This window comes from Anas acuta, chromosome 3, assembly GCF_963932015.1.
Source record: "Anas acuta chromosome 3, bAnaAcu1.1, whole genome shotgun sequence".
NCBI classification, from domain to species: Eukaryota; Metazoa; Chordata; class Aves; order Anseriformes; family Anatidae; genus Anas; species Anas acuta.
The window spans coordinates 54,519,986-54,540,602 of record NC_088981.1 but is presented as its reverse complement, the minus strand read 5'-3'; the positions used below and the strand labels follow the sequence as shown (position 1 = coordinate 54,540,602).

Genomic DNA, 20,617 nt, shown 5'->3' with positions numbered 1-20,617 from the left:
CCTGCCATGGCTCAAAATGCAATGAAATGACCAGAAGAAAAATGGGTGCCATAGAATCTCTTTCAGATCTCTTTATCTGTTATGTCAGATCTGGTATCAAACACACCTTGTTTCCTGCAAACACTGCCAGTCTCAGGGTTCAAGAGAGAAAACCAACTGCATATGAACAGTTATCTTGAGCGTAACTTCATGACCCGAAGTGGCATTTACGAAAGTCCCACCTAGAAATTCTGTGTGATTCTGTGAAATCATACAAATGTAAATTCCTGCTTCTCTTCTTCTTCAAAACAGAGTTTTTTCTTAATAACACAACTGATGTTCCTGTTTCCGGTACTGATTTAGGGCCCAAAGTCATAGTCATTTAGCAAATGCCATTAAAATGACCACAGACCTGACTGTAGCACTGAATAAAATACCCATCTTGTCTGTGCTGTTCAGGTTCAATCTTCCAAAAAACTATGTACGTACAATGCACTGTTGAAGGAAGAAACCTTTCAAAACCAAAAAGTTAATCTGTATTAACCTGTATGATGCTATCATAACAGAGCTTTAAGTTTGTCTGAAAAATGGAAGAAATTCTCCACATCTCCAAATGTGAAGATTTCAGATGAAATATTTTTGAAGACTAAACCTTAGATACTTTTTAGAACTTCGGTAGCTAAGTACACCTGAAAATGATTTAGCAAACTGTTTAGAGAAACTGAGGTGCAAGAAAGAAAATAATCGAACCCAAGTAAGCAGAGTAATCCAATGCAATGCTTCACTCAACTTCAAAAATAGCCTTTTGCTCTTTTCATCCACAATACAATCACCTACCTTTTCTTGGTACCATTAAAGATGATATAGTTTTATTATACCTGTATGAGTATATGGTTATATGTATATATTTGTATGCATAAATAAAAAGACATGCACAAATACACTTACTTTTATATTCATAGCCTATATAGGAAAATACAAAATTCAGACCTCTTTCTTCAATGTACCCCTGTGAATTTATGGTGTTTTTCAAAGAATTAAGATTAAAAAGGAAGCAACCCCTCACCCTTCCCCTTCCATAGCTTTGGTATCTGTCTGCTTTTTTCACACTCCAAAGAAAACCAGAACAATTTAACGTTATTAAATAATAGGCAGTGAAAGTTGTTGTAGGAAGATGCAGTTTTGGTATAAATTCTGCTGTTCATTATTGTACAGTATTCAAACAAAATGGACAATCACCCCCACACCAACAACCGTGAATTACTTCAATGGCTTCTCGTCTTCCCCAAACTCAAGGCAGATTCTTAACACAATTGGTAGAAATGGATTTTTTTTTTCTTTAGGAGGTAGAGAAGGAAGACCATTAAAGCACTATTCGGCCTAATTTTTCTTGGCACATTGTGAATTTCTTCAAAGGAAAAGAGAATGTGTTATCTAAATAAAGCATCTTTTTCCAAGTCAGTTTTGTCCCTTGCTCTCTGAAGACAAACTTTTCTTCACTCTTGCAAAGAGGCAAAGGCTTTCTTTTGATATGAAGGAGACAACTGCCATACAATGTCATTTCCATGATGAAGCTTGTAATGTGTAGTGGAGGGAAAAGATTTAAAATGCACAGTGGTGCAATGCTCCAAGGGAAAATTACAAAGGGAAAAGAGAAGAGGAGGACCATTTGGCAACAACTTTAAAAGATTTCAGTCATACAAGCAAGCTTTTCTTATGTAAATATTGTATCTTCCTATACCCCTCCCCCTTTTCTAGCTGAAAATTGTTGTATTTCAACCAATGCAGTGAACTGAAAAGTTCTTTCCATGCTGGATAAGTGAGCTCCTTCCCATTACTGGGAAAAGATATAAGCACAGATGAAGAAAGCGTGCAAGTGCATTTTTATGTTTTAAAAAAGAAATAATAGATTTTGAAAGGTTCTTTTATGGAGTGAGGATGGGATTCTGGAAAAGACAGAAGTCTCTACAGGTATCTGTCTCTCCAGTGTCCTTCATTTGCTTTAAAAATACACAGGAGACTTGTACCTTGCAGGTAAGCTGAAATTGGTCTCGACCTACTAATATTTCAACGCTATTACTTCCTATAGCATGTATATCTTCTAAGCTGTGGGGCTGTTCATTGTCTCAAATTGAGGTACAACCTATTTCATGTTACCCACTATGGACATCAATCTCAATTGCAGCTCATGAAAGCACACTGCTGTACAACAGCTCTAAATCAAGAAGTAGGAAACTATTTCCAGTTTAGACAGAGTGGAAATTAAATAAAAGGAATATACTTGCTTTGGCCAGGACAGCAAGAAAACAACCAAAGTCTAAAAAAAATTGCTTCTGTACCCTGAAAGACCTGAATGGCAAAGCCTAATTCTGAAATTTCATCTGGCAAGGCAATGACTTTCCCTTTCATCCTCCCATGTAATGACAGAGCTCTCAATCTCTAGAAAGGGCCCCCAGCAAGAGAAAAGACTCAGCACCATCCCTTGCCCAACTTCATGCTTCCCCCATTGCTTATCACAGCACTGACCAGGGCACGCATGAGCTAATTCAGCAACTTCGAAAGGCGACAACCTGTAAAAGTAAATGTTAAATTATTCTGAGATCGGGTGCAGTGTGCAGTACAGAGTTACTCCACATATTATTCTGCTCTATGATGGCCTGGAATGGAAAGTTTCTTTAGGGAGAAATAATCAGGTATTACTTCAGCCTTTAATTCTCACTCCACAGTGGGCCTCCTTTGAGTAAAGACTGCCAACTGTGACAAATTGTGCTGCATCAGTGCTATAATATGAAGTGGAGTCCATTAAGAACTGAGCTGAGATCACCAAACTCATTTTGATTAACCTCCAGGTCACTAAACACTTATAAATATGTTACACAGCAGCTGCTAAACATATTTATATATGCTTAAGGTCACAGCATCATCTGTTGGTTGTTGGAGTTAAGTCAAAAATCTTATGTTTCCTTCTGTGCTGCTTTTAGTAAAGGAATATCCAACACACTATTTAAGAAGTAGTTATCTCAAAGTATGCTACCAGACCCTCTCCTACACCTCTCAATTCCCTCCCCCATTTTTCTGGAAGGCTAAACAAAAATGAAGTCTATTAAAAACTGTTTGCTGTACACGTAGTGACATCTAATGGCAAAAATTCAACTGACTGGCTATGAATTCTATAGCTGAACAAACCCCATTAAATATAGGACTTCACAGTATTTACCACATAAACGCCAATGGTTAGGTTTCTTAGGAATAACACAAGTGATAATTAGGAATAATAGGAAGAAATTAAGAAACAGTTACGTGAGCATAATAAAAAATGTCTTCATGGTGAGATGTGGCTATCCTCCAAGGGAGTGAACTAAACCCCAGTACTTGACCCTTTTGCACACAGACAACACAACACATTAGAAGATGTAATGGTCAGAGAAATCCTGCATTATGTATGTGCTAGATGACCTGTCAGGTATTTTCCAGCTCTAACTTCTCTAATACTGTGATCCCAGATCATTTATTTTTCCCCATTTAGATGAAAAAGCAGCTGGCTAATACAAATTTAGGATTATGCTATCAGTTTAAACACCATACATAAGCCTACACATTTCTTCTTTCTGCTCTACTGTTACAAGATGTCCATGTGTTCTGCAAATAGATGAGATTAAAAATGGGAAGGGGGTAGGATCTGCTTGCTACTCTGTTGTGAATTTACTAATTTACAGCACTTGCATAACATCAGAGCCAGTTGATACGCTCGAAGAAAGGGCTGCCACCCAGGGGGACCTAGAGAGGCTGGAGGAATGGGCTGACGGGAACCTTATGAAATTCAACGATGACAGGTACACCTCGCAAGGAAGAGCCCCCTGCAGCGATGCTGGCCGGGGCTTGACGGGGGTGAGCAGCTTTGCTGAAAAGGCCCTGGGGGTGCTGGCAGACAGGGAGCTGAGAATGAGCCAGCAGTGTGCCCTGGCAGCAAAGAGGGCCAGCAACATCCTGGGCTGTGTGACCAGGAGCACAGCCAGAGGTGAAGAGAACTGATCCTCCTCCTTTACGCAGCACTCACTAGGCTGCATCTAGAGTATATCACGTCTAGCTACAGACCCCCCCAGTAAAGGAGAGAATGATAAACTGGAGTAACTTTCACAGAGGGCCCTTAAGAGTAAACCATTTTCCCAGTGAAAAGTCTGGCATTGGATCAGGTGGCCTAGAGAAGTCACACAGACTCTGTCCTTGGAGGTTTTCAAGACCTGAGTGGATAAAGCCCTGAGCTCTCAGGTGAGCCTGCAGTCAGGAAGAGGTTGGACCAGACACTTCCTGAGGTCCCTTCCAGCCTGAATGACCCTGTGGCCCTTCACTGTCATCTTCATTGTGCTGCTGATGGTCTGGTATACTATCAGGTCCAAAATAAAAATGGTCAAATTCAAAACATTCCCTTTTAAGAAGGTCGTGTTCTGCTTTTTTGTTTTCCTTCATTTGCAATCTACCCGAAGCTTAATCTGCACTTAATCTATTTTCTCTGCAAAACAAGTAGCACCAGATCTAATTGTGACTTCTGAGCTAATGCAGAAGTCCACGTATTTGTAAAGAGGGGATGACATGCCAGATCTGGTCATCGTTAAAAAGCACAACAAAGAAATTGTAAGAAAGAAAGAAGAGCACTGACTGTACAAAGAAGCACACAAGTGATCGCAGCTGCTGAGCAGTGTCTCTCATAGAGGGATGTCTTTCTTTAACTGGGCCCGAAATCACCAGTAGGTTGGTGTGGTGCCTCCAGCCGCCACACAGAAGTCACTCTGTGACACTGAGCACATTGTGTTGAACGCCTGTTGATATCTGATTTAGCGTCTCCTCAGAGTTGCCATCTGATGAAGGACTTTATTGTCATCTTCCTCAGATTTCAACAGGCAACTGACTACAAAATGGAATTCAGAGGTAGGTCCAGCTTAGCTATGGACCTCCCTTTCTCAGAAGGGCAAGAAATGAAAACTCAACTTTCTGTACGGAAACACATCCAAGGTACAGATGTGGGGCCTCTCAGCCAGGTCTGCCCAACAGATGGGAGGGATTCACAGGGGAGCCTCAAAAGCAGGGTGCTGTAGGAGAGGGGCCTTCCCTCAGCTCCGCTGCTTGGGTGCGCTGCCAAGGGCCGGCTGCAAGGCCCCAGGCTGGCAGCATAGGACAGTGAGGTGACAAGGCAGGAGTGGTGCTGGAGGCGTGTGGGGCCCACAGTTGTCTCCGTGGCCGTGTGGGGTGGGAAGAGAGTGGCTGCGGTCTCTGCGAGGCTGGCGGTGCTCCCGGGGCGGGGAGTGGCTGGTGTGAACTCGCCATCCTTGTCCCAGCCTCCGTGATGGGCCGGCAGGGGACACCACCAGGGAGACCTGCAGGAATGAGCTCTGGTCAGGAAGAGCTACCACCAAGCCACATGTGTCCCGGCAGCCACAAGCTTGTACCTAGGATTATTTGGACGCCTCTGCATTGTGCTGCCTGATGCTTTCCACAGTACTGTGTAAGGCAGCGATTTCCCTCAGCTATCCAGCCCTAGGCACTGGACCTGAAAAATTACCCTCTTACCGTGACCTGGCCACCTGAGCAATTGGCTGCTGAGGGGAAAAAAAAAAAAAGAAGAAAGGAAAAAAAAAAAGGCCCACAAGATCATGGAAGTTTGCCATTCTCGCTCCAGATCTTTAACCTACATTGGTTTTGCAACGAATGCACTGTAGCATCTCCGGGGAGTAATTTGTGTAAACATTTTAAAAGGAACATTTTTTTTTTAATGCTGACACACTGCTAAGGTGGCTACTTGATTACAAACTGTGAAAATGACTGCGTTAGGCTGCGCTCACAAATCACAGTGTACTGACCAAATTGCCCTGTGCTTATCTGTGCCAGGTCTGCAGCACGACAATATTTCCTCTCTCTTTTAAATGTCAAAGTATGATTTGGGGGGTTGTTATTTAAACACACTGACCTGCACAATAACTAGAAGTACTTTATTTAAATCTGTCTTGAGCTGGGACTAGCCTTAAGCGCTTATAATCTGTCATACTTTGACACCAAATGGATTATTATAATGAGAGTAATTCAGGAGTGAGACCTGCAAATGCTTTCTCCCTGGAGAACTGACACGTAAACATGTGCATGCAGATACATATGCTCTTTTGTTATGGATTTTCCTTCTTGCTGTATTATGAGCTTCCTTGGAGAAGTGAAACCATTTCTGTCATCGGGGGATAGGGGAGAACTGGAGGAGGGAGAAGAGAGCAAGGGAATATAAAAAGCAATGTTGCTTGCTTTGCTCTGCCTGGAAGTTCATCAGTGAGTCATCACTGTTACCAAAGGCCAACACACACGAAATCTGAATACTGTCTTGAAAAGCTATAAAAAGGCATTAAAGGCAATTCCCATGTAAATAAAACAAACACATTCAAAATACCACATATGAAAGCTAAGTATCTTCCTCTCTCGTTAGCTGCTACTATAAATGTACTAACCTGGATTTCCATTTCCTCCCTTTGTTCAGCAGGGAAGCTCACCACTTGCAATAACAAAGTTTTAGAAAAGCAGCCATGAAAGCTGGTGATGTGACAGGTGTTAGCTCTGCCATGAGGCTTTTGATGAAATCCATTTTTCAGGTTAGAAGGAGAAAGAGAATTTTATACTTATGTGTGTGCATGCGTGAAAAGGGAGGCCAAGGCTCTGAAATGCACATGACACTGACAAAACACCATGAAACAAAAATGAAAAATCATACAGATTTGTACTCTGTGTGTGTGTGTGTCTGTCTGCTGACACCTGGTACACAGAATGAACACCAGACTGTTCTGTACAATGACAAGACTTAAAAGGCAATGCTAAAAATGGGGAATAATTTTCTAGCATCATAATTATATCATAGTGCACATCACCTTGTAATCCACTGCATGCAATCTGACCAAGTGAACTGCCTTTTCTTGGTCTGACTGATCTAAAGATTACTGCATAGCATACATTTTTGGAAGAATAACAGAAATAGCTTTTCTAAATATACTCCTTTTCTTCTGATTATGCAAATATTTTTGCCTTTAGCATCATCATCATTATTTATATTTCACTAAGAAACAGCCAAGGAGGGAAAAAGAACTAAAAAATTAGTTGCTCCTATCAGACTGATTTGATGCTTAGTCCCCTCAGAAAAGCAGCCACAAAACTGTATGTTTGTTTATGTGCTATTATCATCACATTAACCATTTTTGCAGTGAAAACATCTGCCTGACAGGCTACCTTTCTTGACACTTATTTAAAGCCCAATAAAACATAAGAGTGTCACACCGCATCAAACACTGGAAGAGCAACAGAAGAGGCATATGTAATTCATGAATATTGATGCTAATAACAATACAGCTACACAACATTTGTACTGCTGAATGCAAGTTAAAGTCAGAATAAATGTCTCTATCCCATTTTACAGATAATGAAAACTGAGGAAGAAATCCAAGGTTAGTAAGAGTCTAAAATACAGCCAGAAGAATACGAAAGTAGTTGAATAAAATGAGGAAAACAGCACAAGCCCGCAGAAACAAATCCTTAACTTCATTTGATCCTACTGATATAAGGGTGTGTGACTGAAAGACATGAAGGATATTTAGTGAAATACAGTAGTTTTTTTTATTTTTTTAATAGAGCTCCTTCTGTGTTAATTAGTCTTTTTGGTCTGAATTTCACAGTGACTGCAGCATTTGGTCGCCAGTCTTCAAACCCCCAGGGATTCCCTGAAATGCCTTTATTAAACAGCATTCTTACAATTGCAGCAAGACTTCCACACTTGAGTTTATTTGTATAAGAACAAAGTCCTCTGTAGTCATTGCAGCCTCTGCTAGATAAATGCAATATAATGCTGTGTGACAGAAAACACAGGACTACTGAAAAGCAGGCCAAGTCCAATGGCTTGTAATCCCATCGAAGCTCTGCTCTTAGTGACCCCTGCCTACCTGCCTGACAATGCGGATTTAAACTGCAGCTCTCAAGGCAGCTGCTTGCACCTGTCCCCTCCAGATAGAATGTCTCTGCACTAAAAGGAGATGCATTTCTGAGCCCAAGTGTGTGATGGGTGAAAGAGGGATGCTGTACAGCAAGCAGAAGCATGCAGAAACTGTGTTTCTAGCAAAAAAAAAAAAAAAAAGTAAAAAAAAAAAAAAAGGCCTTCTATGCATGATGCAGCCAAGCTGAATCAGAATGGCATGAAGGGTGATTTAGCCTGGTGTGACTTGATATCAAAGTGAGGAATGACTCATATGACTCTCTCACTATGTACCTTCTATTTTTGTGCATGTTTATAAATAGCTTTATTAAGAAGTCGGAAGGCCCTATGAACTCTCTCCCAGAATGATGACTTGAAAGTGGGTAAGAGTCTGTTCCCAGTACACTCATAGCTAGGAGGTCACCAAAGCGTGGTGCTAAAAAGCTACAGGAAGCTAAGGACACACTGTGTATTTCATCGATTCAGGCTCCTCTGGTGTGGCACCACCTCCGAGAGGCTTGACTCCTGTGCTCCCTGCTCTTTCATCTTGGGATGTGATTCTCTTGCTGCCTCTCACCTCATCCCTGCAACGCTCAGTCATATTCTCGTACTGCTTTTGAGCACCACTCAGCTCCACTGAGCTCACTGTGCTGGCAACCAGCTGAAAATCTAATAAAATCCTGATCATTTCATGCCAGCTCCTCAATGTATCTTTTCATAGTAAATGTCATCTGGCTGACAGCACGCTGAACACAACTGTGCATGTGCAGCAGCATGGAGAGGAAGTTCTCCAAAGGGATTTCCCAGCAGACACATTTTCACTTACCTATCTTTGCCCAATAGCCTGGAGCTATTACATGTTTATCAATATTATTACTACCACTACTACCATCAGTCTCAGCATTTTGGCACTCCAGACAGTTTCACAACAGCAGTGTGGTGCATATGTCAACATAGTTTCAGCTGGCTCTTTTCTTCATCTTTGGCTCAGAAGATGCCTGAAACCTACTGTGACAACTGCAACAGGTATTTAATGTGTTAGTGAAAATGGTGGCTCATAAAAAAAAAAAAAAAAAGAAACAAGAAATAAAATAATAATAAAAAACCACTACCTTACTGCTGTTAACTGTTTAATATTATTCTTACGAAGTTACTTATATGGCAAGTTTGAACAGATGCTCCCCAGCCGAGCTCTATTACTGAAGTGAAGGGCTCTTCCCATTCATATTTCCCAAGGTAGCATTGCTAAAAATTATTTAATGTTCTTTCAATGATCACCATTGTAAAACAGCGTAAAACCTTAAAACCACTGTAAAACCTGAAACCCGCCTACCATTTTTTATGTCTCTCACTTTCTGTCGCAAAAACCCTAGACTGTTCAGTCACAGCCTTGTACTTGCAGAATATATGTGCCAAATCACACATGGCAGTCATGGCATTAGCTTTCTTCATGAGTCCCATTAAACAGATGGCTATTCTCCTGTTTTCTTCTGACTAGTTCTGTGATTTTAACTAGTAGACAAAAGGACAAACAAAGTGAAAATCTGGTTTCCTCACCTGAAGCATTTCTTGCCAACCAAAGAATGAGCATTCGACCTAAAGTTCTCCTGTACTCTTTACTTTTATGTAAAAAATAATTAATGAAGTACTCCATTCTTAATACCCTGAAGATCATGTTTTGAAGTACAGAATTTCTAACTAACGTCTGATTCAGAGGCAAAATGTTAATAAACTACAGAGCCCTACACTGCTATTTTGTTTCAAAACAGTACTTCTATAGCGGACAACAGCTCTCCTAAATAACCAAATCAAGCCAAAAATAATCCTGACATGATAATAATCAAATTAGAATAGTCTCTGAGATGACTGAAAATTCTCATTCATGATTCTGAAAATCACCCTTCCTTCCCAACATACTCCCACTTTCACAATTTACAAATTGTTACTTTCCAAAGGAGGGAAGGAGTAGGACTCTTGAGGTCTGTGGTTAATCTCTAATGGCATGAACAGCATACAGCAGTCTACTTGATTGATGAGTAACCAAAATAGAAAAAAACGTCTCCCCAAATCACTGGTTGCCCGCATGAGCTCTGCAGTATGGTGACATTCAGGGCTCCAAAATGATGGATTTACCTTTTAGTGAAACAAAATTCCAGATAAAAACATATTTCTCTCAGTCTCCCACAAGAAATGGCTTTGGTTGGCTCAGCACGTAAAGTTTCTTTCCATCCTTACACAATTTTATCAGCGATTTTGAGCTGATCTACAAAATGCATCTTCATTTAAAAAAAAAATAATCAGAAAAGAGTGTTTCCAGCTTCCCCTTTGCTATAGTAAATGCATACAAGCTAAGTCATGCTTCACCCCTCCTAATACATTGCAGGAACAATCCAAGTATGGTTCTGCTTCAAAAAGCAAAACATGAGGAAAGGAAGTGCCCTTTCAAAAAAACAAAGAATAAAAACCCCATAGCTTGATCTAAATGACTGTTTCTTGTGAAGACAGAAGAAGCATGGGCCTAGAAATTACAGTTACAGGAATCATTAATATTTGGACTACAAATCACACACAAAGTTGACACAGAGAGAAAATATTCCACCCCTTGCTGCAGCCACCCCCAGGTGGAGCAAGCGCAGGAAGTACTCTCAGCTCACAGCAATACCATACATTCACTTTGGGCAAGAGGCAACAGTGCTTCATCCAATTAAACTATACAGGGACCCTTTTTATTTTATTTTATTTTATTTTGGAAGCCAAAATGCAGTTTCACCGACTGGAATTTATTGCTTGGATATTCAAAGAATACCAGATAGCAAGGGAGGGCTTATTTCAATGAAATCTGTCAGGATCCCTAACGAGATCTTTGGAGGGGTGGGATGGGGGGCAAACAACCCGACACCTTGAGGCTTGAGAGCTGGGAATGGGCTGAATTTGAACAGGAGTGATTCCTTCCCGGTAACTACATGTGAATGCTAACTAAAAGACTGGGCAGAAAGAGCCTTTCTGCCAGGGGCTTATTTCAAAGACAACAGATAACGCACCCCAGCGCTGGCTCCAATTATGGCTTCCAGTCCTATCTTGGCCTCGTTTACTTTGGGGATTTCACGGTGGGCAGCCTTTCATCTAGAAGAAGCCTGGTTTGAATAAGCAAAGAAACTTGAATGAGTACTTAACCTTCCTGCACTCCAGCGCACTTCCCAGCAGAGAACAGCACCTCCAAGCTTAAGAGGAAAAGGGAAAACAATGGAAAATACATGCTCTCTCCAGGGATTAAAGACATGAAGTTTTATTGTAGCACTTCAAGTCTTCCTGCTACATAACTACAGCTTTTTAAAATCACAATTAGAATTTTAAACTCAAAGTTTCAAGATCAAAAAGGCTAGACTGGAAAATACTGCATAGAAATTGACAGGATCTAGGATGTTAAACACCTGAAAGAGTTCTGTTTTTTATTTATATTATTCTTTTTTAAAAATTTATTTGCAATTTTCGCCTTGATCTTTTTCCTTTTGACATTTTAATGCACCGTGTCCATTACTATATTTCCTCACCAGTACCTTCTAGTCCATCAGCAGTGCTGCATTACCCTGCCGTTGGAGAAAATAATATGGAAAAAGTGCTTTGCTGGCACCAGCGACATGGAGTATGAATTATACATACATAGCAGCAGAGAAACGCTGATGGAAGGTTAGGCTGTGGATGTGTGCGAGCGTGCGTGTGCATATATACACACACAGGCTGTAAAGAAGACATATAGAATACATGTTTTTATCTTATTTACACTAATTTTAACTGTCTCTGTACAACAGAAACCCTCTAATATCATTGCTTTTTGAGATCAGTTTGAGGACTGAATACAAACTTACCTATATTATTTTCAGCTCACCACGATGAGCCTGTAGTATGTACTCTCACTGTCCAGAACAAGTACTGAGAGCCAGTCATGGGCTCCCAATGTGGCTATGGGCTTAATTATCCATTAACTATGGACAAAACAGTATGCCTTTTCATTAGAAAGGAAAAACGTCTGATAAACTCAAGATGATAAAACAAATATTTTAAAGATTTCATTTTATAAAGGGATGGATGTAAAACCTATTCATATACAACTGCACACATTCCTCATTAGAGGTTGGACTCGATGATCTTGAGGTCTCTTCCAACCTAGAAATTCTGTGATTCTGTGTGATTCTGTGATTCTCATGGGTAAGACCAAAAGCAACTATATATTTTTTCCTCGGGTTGTGGGATCTCTGCATGTGGGGTTCTCCCAAAAGTTTTGAGGCTATTGGCCTTGGAGTCCTTTTTATACTGAAGCTGAAGGAACTTGTCAAAGATCTACACAAAGGGTAAGGAGCCTTAAGATGATGGCAGTGGGCAGGTTGCTGCACTAGATTATTCTACCAATCTCTTTGCTTTCCCCCTCGCCAAGTAAATAAGCAGCAAGAACTAACATCCATAGGCAATCTGTCCTTCCAGTGTCCTCACACAAAATGCAGACAGTAATCCTAGAAAGACTGCCACTAGATTGCCACTCTTGTCAAGTGTCCCCCAGGACTTTACTTATGTCTTTACTTCTCTCTTAATACACCTAATACCAAATTCTAGCAGAGAATAGAAAGTTTTGGGTTCTGTGACTGAAGGGCAGATTGATCAGCTAGTATGATCCTGCAGCCCTTGTCTTCCCTGAGTTTGGGGGAACAACTCATGTCAGAGCCAGCCCCGTGGCTCCAAGAAGCCTTACTTAGTGGTACTAGACTCTAAGGGCTTCAGTGCTCCTGAGGACTTGTCAGGTCAAACTGCCAGTGAAGTAAAAATCTGGAAGTTAAAAAATCTACTTCTCTACAGCTGGATGGGAACTTCAGAGTTTTTATGTTTTAGAATCACAGAAAGCACACACATACATGTATCATCTATGATTACTCACCTTTTGTAATGCACTTTGCTCAAATTATGGTGAACCAACTGCTGAGCAGTTTAGACAGAACCACATTTTAAAGTGCCTAAAAATATGTCAAAGCAATGCAACACCATAGATTACTGCAGAGACTGAACACCATCTCTCAGGTGGCATAGGGAACAGTGAACAATAATGTTAATATCCATCTTAGATTTAGCAACCCGATCACCAGGATTTAAAATGGCCAGAGGTTGCAAATAGCTAAGCTGGATCCCAATTCCTCTCTTTAATAAACTACTATGTCTAAATCGTCTTCTCTAAAATCAATGAAATTGAATTCTAAATTCATTCAATCTATATTAAAAAAAATTGCTTTAATTTACAAAATTGGAACATGCAATCCCAAGAAGCGTATTAAAATAGAATTCACTGAGTTCAGAAACACTGCATTCAAAGATAGGATTGCTCCTCTTGTAGGCACATCAAAACTCATTTTAAAGTAATTAGTTCAGGTATTGATAACTGTAGTTGCACCAGCAAAAGGCTCACTTACCCATCCAGTTGGATGTGTACTTTACTGCCAGCTAGTACAGAATTAAGTCTTCCTAAGGCCACGCTGCTAACAATTTTATAAGATGGCTATTTCACAACCATTTATTTTTAATTTCCATTATACCACAGTCACATCTTCAACTGCTAAGACATACTCCGAATGACACTCCCTGCTGGCAGAGACGTACTGAACATGATGTTGACAAGCATGTAGCTCCAGAAATGTCTATTGACTTCACTTGTCAAACTAACAATCAATTCTCTAACGTCTGTACTGCGCATTTACTGTTGTAGTAAACATAAAAGCTCACAGTGAACACACAGTTCCCAGAAGTTTCAAGATGGGCATCCACAGACTGAGGAACTCATAACTGGCTAGAGTTTAGAGAAGATACTGGCTAAATTTGCTGCCCTTCACATCCCCACTAGCAGAGAAAATGCTATCTTGTTTGTTTAAAATGCTTGATTTTACTGAAGGATCACTGCGTTTCAGATCTGTACACACATAAATTCTTATGTATCAGTATAAATATGTCTATCGTTGCACAAACTATAGTGTGCTAAAAAATTTAATGTTTTGAAACCATCTTGTCTTTAGAGGTCTCCACTGAGTTGTGACCTCCAAGAACAGAACCAGCCCCTGGTGTCCTGGGCAGCGCTAACAGAAGTTAACAAAAGTATTTGCTTGGAGTTCAGTGGATGTATTAGGCCCTCAAAGTACAGTCTCTATCAGTCAACAGGTGTGTTGCAACCAAGACACAAAAAGGAAAACACAATTTTGCAGTTCCTGCACACTGTCTTCCTGAAAGTAAGTAGAATTACAATACAGAGTATTAGAGAGTTATTTTGCATTGCCTGGATGCATGGGAGCCTAGTACATTGTAAGATTTTAGGTTACAGGAAAGGTGTTCTGCAGCTGAAGGAAGCAATCCAAGCTTAACTTAGAGCTGATCTCCTGGTGAGGTCAAAGGCTAACTCACATGGTGTAAACCTACTATCTTCCACATCCACTGCTATTTTCATATTTTTATCTTTCCTAAATCAGAGTAGTGGTCTGTGCTGCTGATGATGCCTAGGTATAACCAGCTGACACTCAGATCTTGATCATCCAGCCCTTGTTAACTAACATTGATTTTCTGCCCCAGTGGAAGTGATTTCATTCTGATGCATGCCATTTAAATTCATTTTACACAGCTGCTTAATGTGGCTTGGCAAAGCAGAGGCAAACCAGCTTTCTATGTCTAAATGAGACTCCTGAGTTGGTAAAGGACAAATCCTGTGGATTAGCAGCTGAAGATAAATTTCTCTCCCCTATTGATACTTGGCTACTGATTCAACAAGTTGACCTTGAAGGGGATCACCACCAACTTGTACAGAAATACTGCTGTGTAACCATGACTCTGACACAACCATTTCATTTTCCCCTTAATTCCACATAGAGGGGTGTATTTTGTGGTAATGAAAACCCAACAGTTTGTGAACTCCACAGCTGAATCTTATCAACTCAAGACATACAAAGAAAAAGGCTGGATATTATTCAAGCATTTTGGCATATAACAGTAGATGTCTTTTCAATTAGAGAAAATAGCATGGTGCAAGTTTTCTCCCATTTCACTGATTTTTGCCTTTTAAACAGAAGAACCAGAAGACTTCTGTTTTCATTTTTTGTTTTGCTTTTTTACTTTTTCATGTGCACATACATATATGAATGATGTTATTAATGAAAAGAGAAAAAAAAAAACAAAAACAACACAACACAAACAAAAGCAGCTATAGAAAACTGGTGATTGAAACTTGTTAATAACCATGAAGGCAGCAGCAATCTGGGTATTACAGATTTCCTACGGAGGTAATAAATGAAGTAATCTGATGGCAGGGAAGCCCATGAAACTTGAATCTCGAGTGAAATTAGACAAGGTTGTGAGCAAGCAACAGGATAGAAATCTGTGCAGATACATTCTCCCTGTGCTTTAACTTATAACATGGTTACAAAATCATAGTTGGAAGAACTTTGCTGAAAAAACAGTAGCTACATTTCAGGGCATGTTTTGGTCCGAATATCTAAAGCTCTTAAAAATCCTTCCAGTTACTGGCTGAAATTTTTCAAAGATGTTCACACTCAATTACAGTGTAATAAAACTTCAGAGAAATTTCAAAACTTCAAAATCCCATTAAGAAATCCTGTCATCACTTCTGCAGTAGATCACGTCAGAAAGGTATCACACTTTGGGGGAGTGGCTCACTGCTGAGACCATAATGACAAAAACATTAATAGGTCAGGAGAATGATGTTTGCACAGCCCTGCTGCGAGGCAAAAATGTGGGGTGTCCGCCAGCCCTAGCCTGGCTGGGATAAGCAGGCGACCTAATGTATGGTGGCCTAAAGCAGAACAAAAGAACAGCCTCTTTGGATTTGCTTGGTATCACAAATACGAATCACTGACAAGTACTTTCTTTCCATGTACAAGAGAAGGAGGACTTGCAGGAATTGCCAGAAGCCATTGTGCTTTCTCCCCTTCAGATGACTTGAGATTGAGGGGAAAACAGTGTGCTTGCAGCCTTGTGGCATCTGAGGGGGGTGACAGGTTTTGCTCAATTTGCAGTTTATAAATGGCCCTATATATAGCCAGTATTTGCAATAGGTATTTGATGACTGCATTTCCTCTACAGGTGCTGGATCACTGGAATGAGCATTCTGTGATGAAAAGGCTCCAAAATGGTGTATTTTTGCCCAGGCAAAGCTAGAATCCAAAAGCAGTTCTACAAAACTGACTTGGGAGGAAGCTGTGAGAGATAGGAGTGGCGATGGGTTAATCTAGTTTTTGATCAAACACAACACACTATGCCCGAAGTGTAAGCTGAATCACAACCAAATACCTTGTACTTATTACAAACCAAGTCTTGCTGCAAACACCAACAAATATGTCCTTTTCCTTTCATTATGTGATTATAAAGAAAGTGTCCCTGCAGCTGCAGCGATGGCCCATTTATTCCTTCTTGCCTGACCTATCAGCTTACAGCCTAACCAGCCAGCCAGAAGCAGACTCCTGTAAATCTGACCAGACAGGCCCGTTAAAACACCCACCACAAGCAAGAGACTGCTGGTTCACAAATATCTGCAGAAGCATGGTCTATTTTAAAGGAGCGTGGTTCTGTCTCTCTGAAGAAGAACATGAAGTACACTAAATTTACTGTTATTGTTTTAGAAGTTTGCTGTTGCTTATCACTAGAAGCCACCTGCCTTCCAAACTCACAAAGCAAGAAAGCAACAGATAGGGGGGACACATTAACTTGCTATTTTTGTTTCTACACTGTGCCTTGGAATCACAGCAACTCTGGTGTCCAGAAACACTGGTCTTGAATGATAAATACCTGTATGTGTGTATGCGCACACGTGTATGCATATGCATAAATGAATGCAAGATGCTCGATATGCACACGCATAAACTTGCTTACCAGAACAGTGCAACCAGCTTTGTGTAATTCTCAAATGTAATGGAACTTCTTTTAACAGAAAAAAAAAAAAAAAGATAATAAATACAGCAGGAATTATTTCAGTCCAGGGAAATGTGGAAATTACTTCATCCGAAAATTTCCCAGAAAATATGATTTCACTGTAAGTACTCAGTCATCTTAATAACCATGGACAGAAAAATGCCTTTGCCAAAATCCACGCACAAATGGCAGTGTGCAGTTATGCTGCTCAAAGGGGAGACAAGAAGCCAGACAGTGGCTCCAGCCTCCAAAATCCTGAATTTGCAGGTTCTCTCATACAGATGCATAGGTGGCAGTTATCAACTCCAGATAACTACACATTGATTTCATGCCTCCTTCTGCCTTTCCCCTCCAGCTGCTCCCCTCAGCATGCCTGCCTAGGAACAGGAACATCCCGTAGAAGAGAACTGTCATCGTGGCTGCCACTCACACGTGGGCAGTAAGCACAAGACTTGATGGGCAGCTTCATAAGCTTCCTTACTCCCTGGCAGGGGCAAGCTGCCAGGGACGTGCTGGCCCCCTCTCTACCAAAGATCAAATACACATATCCAGCTCATGGGTTTCAAGTTGTACAGGGCTTGTTTTCAGCTCCTAATGTCACCACAGCCCTGTGGGTTTTCCTAAAGCCTACAGTGCCAAGAACCAAAATGGAAGTGGCTCTCATCTTCATCATCACAGCTGCTTTTTGAGAGTGTAACTCAAATATCCAACGGCATGCTTTCCCCTTGCATTTAAAGAAAATATTCTTCCCACGCACCGTCTCCTCTCAGAGGCAGGGGCACAGACAGAACATGTATAAATGCGTATGTGTGCACCTCTACAGCATTGTTGCTTCAGAAACGATAAAGAAAAGCACTGCCACTCGTTTCAACTCCTTTCACCTGGTTGCATACCTGCTCTGAGCGGAGTTCGCAGCAGCCTGCATCACTGCAGCAGCCGCCTCCTGTGCCTTACGGTTCACAGATGGCATGGGTGGGCCCATCCCAGGGCCTCCCTGCTGAGACATGCCAGGAGAATTGGGGGTCATACTGCTCATGTTTCCAGGAAATGGTCTGCTCTGCATCCCAGCTGATGGCATCCGTCCCAGGGGCATGGTACTACAAGGCTGGCTTGGCCCCTGTCCATGCATCTGACTGTTGGCATTTATACCCATGCCGGGTCCTGGGCCACTGTAGCTTGTGTTGGGCACGCCAGTGTATGTTGGTGGTCTGGAGTAGTTTCCTAAACAAAATGATAAAAAGAACAGAGAATAACATTAAGCTTTTGAGCAAATATTTCTGTTTAGGACATCAGCAGCCGCAGAAGTGACACATACGAACTGAAGGGAACCACGCAGGACCCAAGTCGGAGCGACTTTGTCACCGTGAGGACAGGTACACAACGAACAAGCTGCCCAAAGATGCTGTTCTGATTCCCCCGAGACCCATCTGGGTAAAGTCCTGAGTAACCTGCTCTGATCTTACATCTGACCCCGATTAGAATACAAGGTTGGCCTAGAAAATCTCCTGAGCAGCCTTCCAACCTGAATTATCCTATGAACATCATTTCCACGTACCCTTCCACATTTTCTGCCTAATAAACGTCATGGGATAACAGCAAATACAGAAAACCGTGGCCTCCAGAGGGTTAACAACACAGCACACAGTACAAAAACGCCTTGTGCAGTCGAGATACACAGCATGTAAGAAGCCCATTACAAAAGCTCAAGAGAGAGTCTTACTTTTGTAATTTCATGTCCTCATTCTTCATCTTCCTGCAATTTCTGCAACAGGCTATTCTCACTGGATCCTTGCTCCTAACCATTCTGCCCATTTGTGTCGGAGATGCTCTGGACTGACCTATTGCCAGGCCCTCAGGAACATTCCCGCTCCCTCCCACCCTTACCCTGGTAAGTGAAAAGCTTGGCTCTGCCAGCAAAGAGCGCCTTAGCTCACAGGGCAGCGCTTCTGGGGACGCTAGTATCACAGGAGTAATCACCAATACTACAAAGATGCTAGTATAAAGGAGTGCCTTATGAGGATGGCATGAAAACCTGGCTGACCCCAGTCTCCATTGTCACAGGAACAAACTACACCACTTTCAGCAGCTTAAACTGAGTACGTGATTACCTGAGTACTGACTTTCCTATCATATTGAGAGCTAAAAAAAGAGTAAGTATGGCATTTAGTGTTTTAGAAACAAATCCAAACAGCATGAGAAAAGAAAAAAAAATGGTAAAGATACGACAGAAAAGTATTTTAAGAAACGGATCGCATTACACCACTTCGGTCATCAGATTTGACTCGTCTTTATTTCCATCTCGTCCAGATTAGTGGAAATGTGACCCATTCCCTCCCCGCGGGATGCCTCCGAGCAGAGTTTCCTGACTACCCTTAGATATTCCCACGCTCGTTTGAAGGCGGCAGCCAGTGGACTCTTCCTGAGCGTGGAAATCAGCTACATCTTTCCTCAGGCCTCAGCTACCAGGCAGAGGAGTCAGCGGCATGCAACTCCTGTTTATATTTAAAATAAATATATTCATTCAGCATTTGAATGCACACATAATTAATTCATACACTCCTGCTGCTGTGCTTTGGCTAATCCTCCCCTCCTCCCCACCCAGCAACTGACTCACTCTGGTACAAGTTCTCTTCAGCAAAAACATGTGTGACCTACGCTTTCCAAGGAAATGGAACAATGCTTCACTTCAGTTTTAGAAACCAAATTTGTCCATGCATTTTTTTTTTCGCAGAAGGATCCACGATATGTGGTTTAACAGAGATGAAAGGCTCAGCTAGATTCAGCTGTGTGCTGACTTCAGCCCGCCCTGCCTTTTCTTCTCCTCCTCTAGGCTCAGCTGCTGCCAGCTGACCGTTTGCTGTGCAGCGAGCCATCGCTCCTAACCACAGTTTTGTTTGCTGAGACCTGCCCAAGACACCCCTCTGATCCAACATATGTGCCTGTATGTGCCCACAAACCGAAGGGCTCGTTAGTTTCTTACTGCTCTGCTTAGTGTTAAACCTGTAACACAGAACTCGGATGCTGCTCTGCTTTCCCAGTTGCTTTCTGTAAGAAAAATACAACGCAGTAAGATGGAGTATATGTACGCTCGAGGATTACATGCACCCAGTTAACACATTTTATGTACATGCTATCGTACTATTAGAAACACTGCTTCCAAAAGTGAAGCAAATGCACTCCCTGCACTAGCAGACCTGATATCCATAATCACTGGGAGCTACTGTCAGTCCAATTTACATAAAGCCAATTTGTTTTGTCAGTTCAGCTCCACAAAGTACAGTTCAGCAGCACACTTGGAGGAGCAAACACCAGTGCTAAATACTATTGCTGTTTTGATGCTATTTTGAATTGGGACATAAAATCTCTTCTTTCATGTTTTGGCTTCTCCAGCATAAGCACAACAGAGAAAAAAAAAAAGCAGTGGAATCTTCTCCACAAAAATATGTGGCTCGGTTAAAATAGCTCCTAATCATTCCTCTCCAGGGATACGCGTCCAAGAGCACAGGGAAGTGGTATCTTCTCAGTAAGGAAAACAAGTTTCAATGTTTTTTCCATGTTTTTTTTTCCTAAGCATTTCCTCAATACCTCAAGTACTCGCTATTCTTATACCTTTCCCAGACCACAAAAAAAAGGCAAAATAAAAGCCAAACAAAATACAAGAGGAACTGCCAGGAATGAGGAGCGCAATCTTATTTCCATGTT

At 41.4% G+C, this 20,617-nt stretch overlaps 1 protein-coding gene across 7 annotated transcripts in view; it reads right to left on the bottom strand.

The window, feature by feature from the left end:
• ARID1B (AT-rich interaction domain 1B) overlaps positions 1-20,617 on the bottom strand; it is a 320,528-nt gene that overhangs the window by 42,656 nt on the left and 257,255 nt on the right. For all 7 annotated transcript variants that reach the window (XM_068677174.1, XM_068677171.1, XM_068677175.1 and 4 more), the window contains one exon: positions 17,809-18,136. In XM_068677174.1, the coding sequence (XP_068533275.1) occupies positions 17,809-18,136 (328 nt within the window). The remainder of the gene's footprint in view (positions 1-17,808; positions 18,137-20,617) is intronic.